Genomic DNA, 14,464 nt, shown 5'->3' on the forward strand with positions numbered 1-14,464 from the left:
GTTGTATGAAAGTGATTTTAACCTCCCTAGGAATGTGCCTAGAATTAGAAGAGAGACAAACACATTTAACATTTTGTTAGTCGATGAAAAAGATGAAAAAGACCTGTCTCGCTCGGTCGCCAAATCTTTGCTGCCTCTTTCATACGTCTCGTCTATTCTCGCGATGAAAACGTTCAACTACCACAAAAATGGCCTGAAAACAGTGAAGGTTTTTAGTAAAATGTTCTGTTTGTTCATCATTGCGATGTTTCTAATTGTGACATTCGTTTTGAGGCCTCCAGCTTGGCGCCAAACCGCTACTGATCTGCCCCTCAATATTTTAACCAAAACTTTTACGTTACTCCAAAGCACCGAACTCTTGTACGCGGTTTTCGTTATAAATTTCGGTAACAGCCAATACTACGTCTATCTGTATGAGATTATCGATGATATTGATACTCATTTTGGATCCCTAAGGAAGGTGTATACAAAGCGTTTATATTTCTCTACTTTCATGATGACTTTACCTCCGATACTCGTCAGTAGCGTTTTTCTAGTGAGACCCCCCTCTGTAAGCTCTACGGTGTCTTACATCACGTTTTCCTTCGTAACCCTACATGGTGTTAATGTTATTTACCACGTTATACTAATTTACGTCCAAGTTTTAGTTTTCAATTTTATTCTACGTCGGAAAATAAGGAGCATTTCCAATCAAAAGGCGCACACTTTTAATGATGATTGGTTCACTGTTATGTTCAGAGTAAGTACTTATACCTTCTTAATACTAAAATCTTATAATAATTATACTAAGTCTAATTTATTGAAAAATATTTTCCCTCAAAGTGACCCATCAAGAAATTAACGATGTCGCTTTAATTCATTTTGGCCTAAATGTGACAAAAAATACGTGTGGCACTCGGAGACTGCCGTGGTAAAGCCGTTGCATAGCATTTTTTATCAACTTACGCAAGTATAATTCGCAAACGTCTAGTCGCACGCACACAAACGCCGTGCTGAAGTCTGGCAACGCCGCGCCGCCGCACCGCTAGCTAATGCTGCCAATGTATCTATATTTCACTATAATTAGTTCCCAATTCTAAGTTGTCTTTACATTTACACCAAAATGAAACTAATTATAATCATTTTACAAGACGTACCTCACTACGAGTTGAACCAGCTTCTCATTTTTCAAACTAATTTCATTAAAAAGTTTAGAGCTATAAGCGCGAGCTTGGGAGCCCATTGTAATCTTACCATTGTTACCTGCTTATTGGAATAAGCCTCTTTGATACGCTACCAAGAATTTCGTAGGAAAGTCAAAGATACTAAAACTATTTAATTAACTATTGTTACAATGATCGTTATTCATATATTGTCTGCCATTTTCGTAGGAGTGAGATTGACGAGTGTCATTAGCGAAATGGTTTACTGTGCGTTTTTACTAACTGTGGCGTAGCTAGCTTAAAGAAGTTCTTATTTTGGGGCCCTCAATTCCGCCCTTGGTGGGGCACTACGCCCTTGCTAAGTAGATGTTACGTTACAAATGTTATTAGGAACTTATGATCCATACATTTTCAAATGATACTCAAAGTACACTTCACCTTTTTTTTTAGAAAGTGCTCTACGATTTAGAAAACTTGCCAAACAAAGACTACTCTTGGTTTGAGCTGATGCAAATTTACGATAAGATATCTGACTGCGTTTATATCTATAACAAAATATACGCTACGCAGGTTCGTTGCACTGAACTTAATATTATTAATACCACAACTACCTTACTAAGTCTACTTTGCTACTGTGTAGGGTTGATTCAGGTCGCAACGCGACGCGTAGATGCATTTCTAAATTTATATGGATTTGACAGATTTGCAAGACGTCTCACGCAATTGAAATCTGTCAAATCCATACTTTATGGCGCGCCGCGCCTCGTCGCGATGCGGTCTGAATTGACCCTAAAGCCTACTGCTGCTGCAGTTCTGATACAAACATAATGAACTAACTAGAAGGTAGAGTAAGGTAGTGTGTGTAACATTTTAAAAAGTTTTACTTAAATGATCAATAATTAAATATAAGTAATAATCATTAATAATTATTTTAATTTTATGCTCATCTTTTTTCAAGATTCTCATAATGTTGAATTCGTGGCTACTCACAACGATTCTCGTGATATGCAGATCTCTAACGCCAGCATTGAAGGTAAGTATTTCCTGCAAAATATTTAGATATATATATATAAAATACTAGCTGTCCCGGTGAACTTCGTGTCACTTTAAAACCTTCCCTGGACTTCTACGATTATTTAAGACTAAAATCAGCCCAATCCGTTCAGCCGTTTTCGAGTTTTAGCGTGACTAACACATTTGAAAATCCATTTTTATATATAAGATAAACTATTTAATATTTTGTTTGGGGGTTTGAACCCCCAAAACCCCTCCTGGCTATGCCCATGAAGTATAACGTTATAGGGCTCTACCGTAAGGTAGACCGTTTTCTATGTTATGAGAATAATTTTGACCCAACATTCTTCATTGATACTTTATTATTTCGTCAGGAACTATCACAGTTTTTTTATTATAATTTACAGAATACCAATATAATACGCACGGATATGTATTATTATACTTTTATTAATGTTCGCCCGTTCTTCTTGACGAAAATCAGTGAATCGTTCATACACGAGAGAAGAAAAATGCTGTTGTACTTAATACATGTATTGGTACATCAGGAAGAAGGTAAGACCAGAGTAGACAGAATGATAGAGTATACCGACTTAGAACTGATGTTGAAATTTTTAAATTTGACGTATTATGACGAAAATCGTCGCTAGGGTTGTTAACTTGTTACCTACGAATTTAAAACTATGACATATTCGATGGACGTGTTCCTCCTTGGTCGTATTGTTGTTTGTGTTTTGGCACGTGCGATTAAAATTGTCAGAATCCAATTTTGAAATCTTTATTTTAAATATTTAAAAATAAATTATATCAGCCAGCGCGAGGCACATTCCGTTCATAATCCTAGTGAAACCCGACGAATTTGACAGATATTGAAACCTGTCTGTCTCTTTGCCGTCGAACTACCGGTCGTTATGTCTATTGTGGTAAGACTCTAGTTAAAACTGTAAGATTTGTCACGTCTTGATAGTTCTAAAGTACTGTACCGTGAAAGAAATTGAGTCATAGACAGTTGACGGACCTACGTCAAATGGTTGGATTATGTCAATTCAATGATAATATGTGTCTGTCGAGTCTCGGATGGGTATGAGTTTTGACATAACCATTAGCTTTGTCCACACTGTGCCTTTTTCTGTTCGTCAAGGGCATGCGTTATAGCGCAGTCAACAGCGAACGTGAGGCATGCCCGCGACGCATGCCCTCTGACCGTATCCAAAAAAACAAAAATGACAATGTTGGCGTTGCGTTCGTTAACGCATTCAATAATTGAATGCCAAAACGAAAGTTGAATGAAAGAAGATGACGAAAATTGAAGACAAAAGCGAATAGTGTGGACATTATAGCTAATTTACGTTATAGGTCCGCCATCTGCCTATGAATCAACTTCCCTGATAGTACGTGTAGTAATTAGAAATTTCAGAGAAGTAGTATTCTACGTTTCTTCTACGCTTACGTTATACGTTAATATACGTAACAAACAAACCTTTTTAGGGTGGGTTGCAGCAACTTACTATAACTATTACTGTAACTTTAACTATAACTACAATACAAAATGTCAAATCTTTGGTTAAAGTCATATAATGGACGCCATATTTAACGATAACCATAGAGCTCGACAAGGCTTTAAATGCGCGTGGCGAAAAAAAGGACTAACGCTATCATCATACAAAAACGCCATTTTTTAAAGTTCTCCTTTACGAGCAGCGCCCCCGCCCACGTTCATTTAAAGCCTTGTCGGACCAGCAACAGACATCTATCAAATTCTGTGGTCAAAGTTAAGGTTAAAGCTAAGTCCATAACCATAACTACCAAACCATAAGAGACCATGAGAGGTGTGGTTATAGTTACCTGTAACCACACCTCTGGTGCAACCCACCAGTCGTCAGATGTCAGTTACTTCAGTATCAGATACGTACCCGGTACCACGTACGTGTATGTACCATGTGTTATAACTGCGATGGCCGCATGTTCATTGCGCAGCAATTAAATACTCGCGTGGGAACCGTACTGTTTTACAGAACAATTATTGTATGTAATTTTTCGGGAGCAACAATGTATGTACCATTGTATCTATATTAACAAGAAGAGTTAACAGGACATGCAGAGTTGCAGACAATGGACTAATTAGATACAGTTTAAATAATATGTCGAAAATGCTCCTAACTTCTACAAGTGGTACAATTTGAGGCAAAATACGTGTTTGCCTTAAGACGAATCCAAAAGCATAAGTTATATCGAATTTCAAAGACTAACTAGTTTCCAAGTAGCTTAGTAAAGTCACTAATTGGCTCTTAGACTAAGTACCTAGTTGTATAACAGAACATTCCAAAACTGGACTTATTACATATATTACTTTGATAGAGTTAGTTTGTTCGTCCAAGTAAATTATCAGACTTCGACAAGGTACCTTACCGAAGTCTGTCGTCAAAATAATTTCCATTTCTACCTAAAAAAGGATTTTCTCCAATAATCAATAAGTACACTTTCAGTAAATTGATCAAAATGGATCGTCTATTTAGAAGTTATAATGCCAAAATATATTATAGATATTTCCTAATCACAACACCTTGTTTTTAGCGCGATAAAAAGTAGGTACAAATTTATTGTAACTATAAATTATTATCCAAAAGTATGTCTGTATACTAGATACGTGGGAGAGCCATGCTTCGGCACGAATGGGCCGGCTCGACCGGAGAAATACCACGTTCTCACAGAAAACCGGCGTGAAACAGCGCTTGCGCTGTGTTTCGCCGAGTGAGTGAGTTTACCGGAGGCCCAAACCCCTACCCTATTCCCTTTCCTACCCTCCCCTATTCCCTTTCCTTCCCATCCCTACCCTCTCCTATTACCCTATTCCCTCTTCAAAGGCCGGCAACGCTCCTGCAGCTCTTCTGATGCTGCGAGTGTCCATGGGCGACGGAAGTTGCTTTCCATCAGGTGACCCGTTTGCTCGTTTGCCCCCTTATTTCATTAAAAAAAAAAAATACATGTTAATGCTTAAACTGAATTTGGTACAGAAATACTTTGAGCATCACGTAGTTTTTTTAAGAATTAAAAATTACGGTTCCCGCACGAAAAACGAATAAAGTTTGGGACAATACAATAGTCTTATCCTTTTTTAACGTTTTAGCCGACTTCCAAAAAGGAGGTTTCTTAATTCAACCGTATACAAGGTGTAACAAAACTAAGTACTTTAGGGTGTGTATGTGTCCCTTATACAGGGTGTAACAAAAACAAGTGATAATACTTTAGGGTGTGTACGTGTTCCTTGTAGAGAGTTCACTGTGAAAGTAGCAGCTCTGAAAGACGAAATTTTTTTTTCACTTTTGTATGGGCAAGTGCCCGAGCGTCACGAGTTTCCCCATACAAAAGTGAAAAAATTTTTTCGTCTTTCAGAGCTGCTACTTTCACAGTGAACTCACACAAGTGAACTCTCTACAAGGAACATGTACACACCCTAAAGTATTATCACTTATTTTTGTTACACACTGTATAGAGTTTACTGTGAAAATAGCAGCGCTGTATGAGCAATTTTTTTTTGTGATTTGTATGGGCAAGCGCCCCCGCGTCATGGATTTTTCCATTGGGGACCCATACGTACCCTAAAGGTTTATCACTTAGTTTTGTTACACCCTGTATAATATTAAGTATGTTCTTTTTGCAGGTACCGACTACGAGGACCAAATCCGAACGATGTTGGATCTAGTACAGAGCAAGCGGCTGACACTGTCGGGCGTGGTATGCGACGTCAACCTGTCCATCATGTGCTCCTTCGCCGGCCGAGTCATCTCCTACGCGATCATGTTCATACAGAACTTCTATCTCACACAATGAGTTCATACAGAAACTCTATCTCACACAATGAGTTCATACAGAACTTCCATCTCACTGAATGAGTTCATGCAGAGCTTCTATCTCACTCAATGAGTTCATACAGAACTTCTGTCTTACTTGATGAGTTCATACAGAGTTTCTATCTCAGTCAAAGACTTCATACAAAACTATCGCATTCAATGAGTTCATACAAAGTTTATAATATCTCACTCAATAAATTTATACAGACCATCTATCTCACTCAATGATTTCCTACAGAATTAGTTTTATCTACCACAATGAGTCATCGATTAATTGTATTTTGCGAGATAACATTCGATTATTCATAATCAACATAATAATATGATGCGACATGCTGCTGCGATAAGAGTGAACGTCATAGTCCATAGAGTAACTCACCCGCATCCTCGAAAAAGTAATTATTATTATTATTGTTAACAGCCGTTAGTGTCCCACTGCTGGGCAACGGCCTCCCCTGCCGCTTTCCACGTGTCTCTATTCTTCGCAGTATTTCGCCACTCTTTGTCTGCAGCGTCTAGCTCGTCGCGCCACCTTTTCTTGGGTCTGCCCCTGTTTCGCCGACCGTTCGGTTGCCACTCCGTTATTAGACGCGCCCCTGTCCGAGTGCACGCGGGCGACGTGACCTGCCCAGTTCAATTTTAAGCCAGCCGCTTTCCTGCCCACGTCCATAATTTCATTATTATTATAGACATCGAAAAAATTTCCTTTGTTTTTTTTCTTCTCGTAGGAAATAAAAATATTTTTGTACATTTCAATTTAGATACGTTAGTGATGCAACGAAGCAATAATTCATAATAATTGATCTTTCTCATCTATATTACTATGTTTTATGTATATTATAGATACATTTATGATGTACTCGTAGACAGTACGATATCACCAAAACTAGTTAGATAATAATATTGTGTAGGGGGCTCCATTCTTTCTTTCCCTTAAAAACAACACATTTAGGTATAATACACAAACAATAATAATATTATTATTATCTAGTATACGTCCCTAAAAACACCTAATCAACTAAATTACTCATTATTTATGATGATCATTAATAAGCTAAGTATAGACTTTGTGTTATCTACAATGTATTTAGATAATAAATTATATTTTATTAACTGACTTCAAAAAAAGGAGGTTATCAATTCGACGCGTATACAATGTATGTATTATTTCCAGAACTACCCAATTTTCGTATACTCGTATTATAATATATATGTTAGTCCTTATCAGCGTCTGAACAAATGTGCCAAATTTCAAAAGTGTATGTATGTATGTATACATACTGTATACATACATACAACGCAGTACAATACAAATTACAATATAATATGTACCATCGAGGAAGTTGATTCCTATGCAATTGACAGACCAACGTTATTGGTCGAATATATCAATTCAATGTTAATTGTGATCTGTCAGCTGGGTTTGACGTAACGCAACCAAACTACTTATGTCCCCGATTTGCATAGGAATCAACTTCTCTGATAGTACCACCGAGGAAATTGATTCCTAGGCAGTTGACAGACCAACGTCATTTGGACGAATCTTGTAAATTCAATGTTAATAATAATAATTGTGATCTGTCGGCTGGGTTTGCGCGACCAAACTACGTAGGTCCGCCATCTGCCTAGGAATCAACTTCTTGATAGTACGTACATTATAATTCACAAGTAATAATAATTAACCAATAAGACGTACCTACCTAAGAAGAAAAAATTAAGATAAGCTTACATTCTCATGTACCTTACAATATAGAGACCTTACAAGTTACAACTCGATAAAGTTGATTTCAAGCTGTTACCTACATATTATATACCTACTCGATCGTTAACGATTCGTATGGGAGGTAATGCATCGTTAACAATGAAACGTTTATTCATCACAAAAATAAGTCTACATTACCAAATACGCCTATTTACGACATTTCGAGAGGAACGTTTATTAAAATGAATAGCCACTTTAAAATTCAGCTATGCCAGCTTATTTCCTCTGGGTACAATACAATCTTGAGCAGAAATATGAAGGAGGTAAGCGGGGTGCAAATGCAACAGTGTCCGATTGTATAAGACTTTTCTTTTGTGCCGCCTTTATTATATTGAATAGAAAATAAACGTGTTTGTTCCACGTAGATAAATTTCAAAGCGCATATCTACAATATTTGTGAACCTCACTTTACTGGGAATGAGTTTCTTTCGAGTTGAAATAAGTTTATATTTTATTATTTAAACAGATTTTGTAGTTGCTCACATTTAGGGATAATTAATTAATATGATAATAATAATTATTAAATAATGATAAAGTAAGTAAGTAAAGCAACACATTTTTATGCAATCAAATTACATATTGAATAGTTTAAATGTAGGTAGTTATTTAAATAAAATAACAACTTGATAATTTTATATTATGTAATATTGTGAGCCCATAACGCAGAATACATACCTAATATTATTAGTACAACGTGAGTACAACCCATAAATAGAAAACTAGATAGAGAGATTCGATAATGTCCCGCGCGGCTTCGCCCGCGTAAATTAGGAATTTCGCATAAAAAATAGCTATACTCCCTTCATGTGGCCTAGTCTATATCTGTGGCAGATACTGCCATAAAAATTGCTCCAATAGTTCGTGAGATAAACCCTTTCTAATATTTCCCCCGTTTTTCCCACATTTTCCTGAGTTTCTTCGGTCGTATTAGTCTTAGCGTGATAATATAATATAGCCTTACTCGATAAATGAGCTATCTAACACTGAAATAAGTTTTTAAATCGGACCTGTAGTTCCTGATATTAGCGCGTTCAAGCAAACATGTTCTTCAGCTTTATAATAAACGGTCAGCGCCGATTTTCAACTTTAAACACAAATTTCTCGACAACCTTCGGGGTTAGCTGGAGTGGAGTGGTAGCGTTCGATAGGCGACGAGTGCGGATTTTTTGATCGCCATGGCGCGGGTGGAGTGGTCTGGTGCGCACCGCGCGTACGCAGTAGAAGCGTACTTATGTAATGGGTTTTCGTTGAGTGAAGCACGGCGTAAATTTTGTAGTCGCTATGAAACCCACCGTTTGAGTGATGCCCCGAGTACTGGGTAGAGAAGTTTAGAGCGACAGGATGTTTACTAAATCATTCAATTGGGCCACGAAATAGACCTGTGCGATCGATTGAAAACATCAAACGCGTTGCCGCTTCGGTCGCGGAGCTTCCAAGACGCTCACTTAGAAAACATGCTGCCTATCCCTCCGTGTACGAGGTGGGGTATGACATACCCCAGCGCAAAAAAATTGATAGCATTTTTAAACGAAAAAAGTATGCGAGTTGGTTTCCTCAATAGCTGCAAATAAGAATCTTTAATTCCTACCAAATATTCAGTCCTATGTCTATCACCAATTCTGTTACATGTGCTTAAAGTGCGCTGGGGTATCACATACCCCACCTAGTACAGCACGTAGCTAAAAAGTAAGTGTAACTTCTTTTGTTTTTATTTCTTTATATGTTTAATTTGGTGTCTAACTTGATGTAATATTATTTTCTGGTATAAGTTTTGCTAAAAATGTATCGGTTATCGAAAAAAAAATATTTTACGAGCACTGACTGAAGAAGATGATGATTGTGACGCTGAGCTAATGAATTCCGAACAAGAAGCGGCTGGTAATGAGGATCAAATCAGTGATACCGGATATGGCCTATATAGGAATACTGGGCACATTTGCAAAAAATATAATAATATGTCCATATTATGTATTTTACATACTAATTTTTGTGTCTAAATAACTGTCAATATTACGGAAACTTAAGTGACTAAGATCTATTTCATATTGTTTATTTTAAATTGATATTATAAATAGGTTAAAACTAGGTATACTATAGTCTTAGAAATTGAGAAAAATTTTAGTCTTAGAAATTGAAAAAAAGATTGCATAGTTTTATAGTTTGAAGAAAAAGTCAAGTTTTTGTATTTTTTCTTAAGTATAAAATGTATTTTATCATGTAAAATTTAATTTATTTTACTTAAACCAATTCATTATTAGATATTTAAATATATTACTTATTATTTTACAATCACAAGAAGCAATTTTTCGGATTTAACTGCCTTTTATTGTTGGGGTATGTCACACCCCACCTAGTACAGCATGGTGAGATTAGTCACCTAGTACATGGAGGGTTAAGCCTCCATCGGTCAAGCATTCAAAGAATTTTGGCTTTAGATTTAAAATTGTATCCGTATAAAACCCAAATTCTGCAAAAAATTAAAGAAGAAGACTACAACAAGCGAAAAATTTTTTGTCATGTTAGAGATTTTTTCGGAGGAAAACGGGATTGTGGCCACACAGATCTCCCGATTTAACCCCCCGCTGAACTTTTTTTTATGGGGTTATCTCAAAGCAAGAGTTTTTGATACCTCTCTTACAAATTTGGAACAGCTGAAGACTAAAATAACGACAGAAGTGAGAGCCATACCAGCGGACATCCTTCGGCGCGTCTCGGCACATTCACGTGTCCAATTTGAAGAGTGCATTCGCCGTGATGGAAGACACCTTGACGGTACTAATACACTTTAATTTACTACAGTAAAAATATTATAAATACAATTTGTTTTTTAATACAAATTTTCAAAGTTGAAAATTGGCGCTGCGACAATGCCCTTTATTAAGTACTAGCTGTCCCAGCAAACGTTGTTTTGCCCATATTATGTTATTGAAGTGACTAATATATATATATATATATATATATAAACACACCGGCAAAATTAGAGGAACATAACAAAATTTTTATTTTTTTTTAATTGTTCACTGATTTTTATATATTTATTTATTTATTTACTAATTGATTATTAAAAAGAAATTTTATATAAATTTAGGGCATAAAAACGTTAAAAATAGAAAAAAATCAGCAAAAATAAAAAAATTAAGAAAATCTTTGAAATTTCAGTAGTAAGTTTTTAAGATAAATTCTCCATTTTTATTAAAGAAATGCCATGTTAAAAGCGTGTAATGCCTTCTATGTATCTCAAGAGGGCCTGGATACGCCATTCCATGCTTGCATTTTAATTGTCAATCATTTCCTGTGGGATATTCTCCTACTCCTCCACTAGCGTTAACTCGAGCTTCTGGACACATTTTGGAGCTGGAGTTTTAACTCGTACCGTTCACCCATTGATGTGCCACACGTTTTCAATCGGATCCATATCCGTAGACCACGCTGGCCTCTCCACCTGGGCTACGCCAGCATCGTTTAGGTAATAATGCCCGATTTTCTTACTCTATGGACGCACATAAAATTGAAATTACTACCTAAAACTGTGTAAAAGGCACACCATGCAGTTCCAGGATGTCGGTGCTATAGCCCTGTACTGTCAAAGTACCATCATCTATAATCATCAGCTCCATGCGGGCTCCAAATCATATGCAACTCCAAACCATTACGAAGCCTGCATCATAGGCCACTGTTTCCGGTAAGTTTGATGGCCTGTAGCTTTCCTTATGATTTATCCACATTCTTTATCGCCTGTCAATACAATGTACACAGAATTTGCTCCCATCACTGTACAGCACAAGATTTCACTCGCTTGTCTAATTTTGATGTTCACGCGCAAATCTTAGCCTGGCTCTTCGGTGTCCTGTCTCAAGTTTTGGTGCCCTTGCTGGCACTTTTGAGTTTAATTTAACTTCTTTGAATCTTCTTCTTACTGTACAATCACTTACACGTTCATCTTGGACCTGTTCCGACAGGTTTCGTGTCTGCATAGCAGTTTGAGGTCGGTTTCTTAAGTTTTGTTTCCTTACAAAATGGTCATCCTGAACCATTGTCACCCGATATCTGCCTTATTCTCGTCTCCGAACGTAAGATCCAGTCTCTCTGAAGCGTTGAAAGTTACGATGAACCACGGAAGCCGACACACGTAAGGCCTGACTGACCGAACGGTAGGTGTGACCTTTCTCTATCGTGGTTACAACTCTAGTTGTCGCAGATGCTGGGAAATCACTAGTTTTGTATCTAAGCAATGTGTTCTTCCAAAAACCAAACAATCAAATGAGCTGAGCACACCTTGCACCCCGCTAAAACGCCATTCTTATCAGGAACACTTACAACGTCAACAATCGAAAAACACTTATTAGGGCATAATTGCTATAAAAACCTGTCAACTTGCCAGTTTTGTTCAATATTTTATTTCTTGCTTTTTGACACTTGCTTGTTGCTTTCAGACAGCCCGACCCACTTGAGTTCAAGTTTTGGCCCTTTTTACCTATGTTCCGCTAATTTTGCCAGTGTGTGTGTATATATATATATATATATATATATATTAGTCACTTCATATATATGGCGCCATGGTCGTCCGACCTGTTGAAAAACGTGCAGTAAAAATCGTAATACATATTAATTTCGCCATAACTTCAAAACCAAAACCAAACGTCCAATTTTAGTCATTCAATGACCAAATATTATTTACATAAACTGTACTTAGTGATTAAATTATTTATTTTGATAAGGATTAATAGCATGAGTAAAATAAACGTGTTTAAATGTAGTCCAAAAAAATTCAAGATTGTTTAAATAAAAAAAATGTTGTTGTGCCTCACTCGACATAGATAGGTATAGTGTGTCGTGGACTTTTTTGTAGATATTTATAAGATCTACAATTAATTAGAACATTTTATGGTTCTATCTCTTATAGCTAAGGCAGCGTACGCAAAATAAGTAACTTTTCTGGTTGATTTTTTTACACCTTGTCTCCGAAAAACCCAAATATCTTACGGAAACCTATTTTTTCCTAAATAAAATTTAGTCTTAGATGTTACTTGTCAATAATGTAGCTTTTGAGTGGTGAAAGAATTTTAAAAATCGGTCCAAGAGTTTCTGAGCCTATTCATTACAATTATACAAAGTTTTCCTCTTTATAATATTAGTGTAGATAGATTTTTTTAAATCATCGCTTGACAAACTCGAGTCTCGAGTTAAAAGACTATGAAAAGTACCAATAACAGGGTCATAATAGGCTCATAATCATGGGACGATGCATGGTATAATATGGTAGTGATGATGATGATGATGAATGTAATTTGCATAGTAGCATAATATGCTTTCCCTTCTTAAAACAACGCCGAAACTCCCAAACTTGTATTTATAAAGAATCAGAAGTTCTCTCAGCACCTTCCGAACCACGGTATACCAGGTATACCTCGGTACAAAATCTTACTTGTTGGTAGCATAATATTATGCTTAGAATACTTGTCATGAAACCGAAGTCACCACATGTTTCCTTATAAATTTTGAGGAGTTCCATCGATTACTTATGGATCCCTCATCAGATCACCCCTTTTGTGAATATAATACCAAATTGCCAATTGGGATGTTACGCTATATACCAAAAGAAAAATTTTGAAAATCGGTTAATAAACGGCGGAGTAATTGTTGAAGATAAAAAAACGAACATAACACCTCCCCCATTTCGAAAGTCGGTTAAAATTGTAAACTATGTGTTATTCTGATGTATAAGCTATATTATTGTAAAGTTTAATTAAAATCCGTTCAGTAGTTTTTGCGTGAAAGAGTAACAAACATCCATACATCCACACATTCATACATCCAAACAAACTTTCGCCTTTATAATATAAGTAGGAGTAGAATAGTAGGAAGTACGATAATAGGACTAGTAGGAAGTAGGATATTAGTAGGATCTAATCATTAAGGGCGTTTTCCCACGTGACACGTCACACGACAGGACACGATTACACGACACACGGCACACATGACACAGGCAGTCGTTTGGACGTTTTCCCATGAGCGACGATTTCAGCGCGGCGTCGACACCGCAATCCGCATTCACTTATGATTTACACGTAAGTAGTCAACTTTTTAACTTATGACTTTATACTTACTTCTGAAGTTGATAATGACCCGCCCCGGCTTCGCACGGGTATAACAAATAGCCAAGTGCGAGTCGCACTTGCGCACGAAGGATTCCGTACCGTTATAAATCATTATTATTTTTAATAAAAAATTTAAACCGACTTCTAGGGAAAAAACAATAATAACATCCATAAAATATGAACTAAAAAGTATCAAATAATTTTTCTTATCTAATAAGTAGTGCCTTTTTCCGAATTGGGCTAAACCTCAACTATTTCTGTACTCAATCTTCATCATTTTGAAGTCGGTACCAGAGCAGTAGTTCGACTGCAAAGAAACGGACAGGTTTCAATATCTGTCAAATTCGTCGGGTTTCACTAGGATTATGAACGGAATGTGCCTCGCGCTGGCTGATATAATAATTTATTATTAAATATTTAAAATAAAGATTTCAAAATTGGATTCTGACAATTTTAATCGCATGTGCCAAAACACAAACAACAATACGACCGAAGAGGAACACGTCCAGCGAATATGTCATAGTTTGAAATTCGTAGGTAACAATTTAACAACCCTATCGACGATTTTCGTCATAATACGTCAAATTTAAAAATTTC

The 14,464-nt window shown here is 36.6% G+C and overlaps 1 protein-coding gene across 1 annotated transcript; it reads left to right on the forward strand.

Annotated features, from left to right (window-relative positions):
* Positions 1-1,607: 1,607 nt before the first annotated feature.
* Positions 1,608-6,008, forward strand: LOC121740601. The gene is made up of 4 exons (XM_042133334.1): positions 1,608-1,712; positions 2,101-2,175; positions 2,564-2,711; positions 5,818-6,008. The coding sequence occupies exons 1-4, from the start codon at positions 1,650-1,652 to the stop codon at positions 5,985-5,987; spliced, it is 456 nt and encodes a 151-aa protein (XP_041989268.1). The 5' UTR covers positions 1,608-1,649; the 3' UTR covers positions 5,988-6,008.
* The last annotated feature ends 8,456 nt before the right edge of the window (positions 6,009-14,464 follow it).

Source organism: Aricia agestis, chromosome 3 (assembly GCF_905147365.1).
Source record: "Aricia agestis chromosome 3, ilAriAges1.1, whole genome shotgun sequence".
NCBI lineage: Eukaryota > Metazoa > Arthropoda > Insecta > Lepidoptera > Lycaenidae > Aricia > Aricia agestis.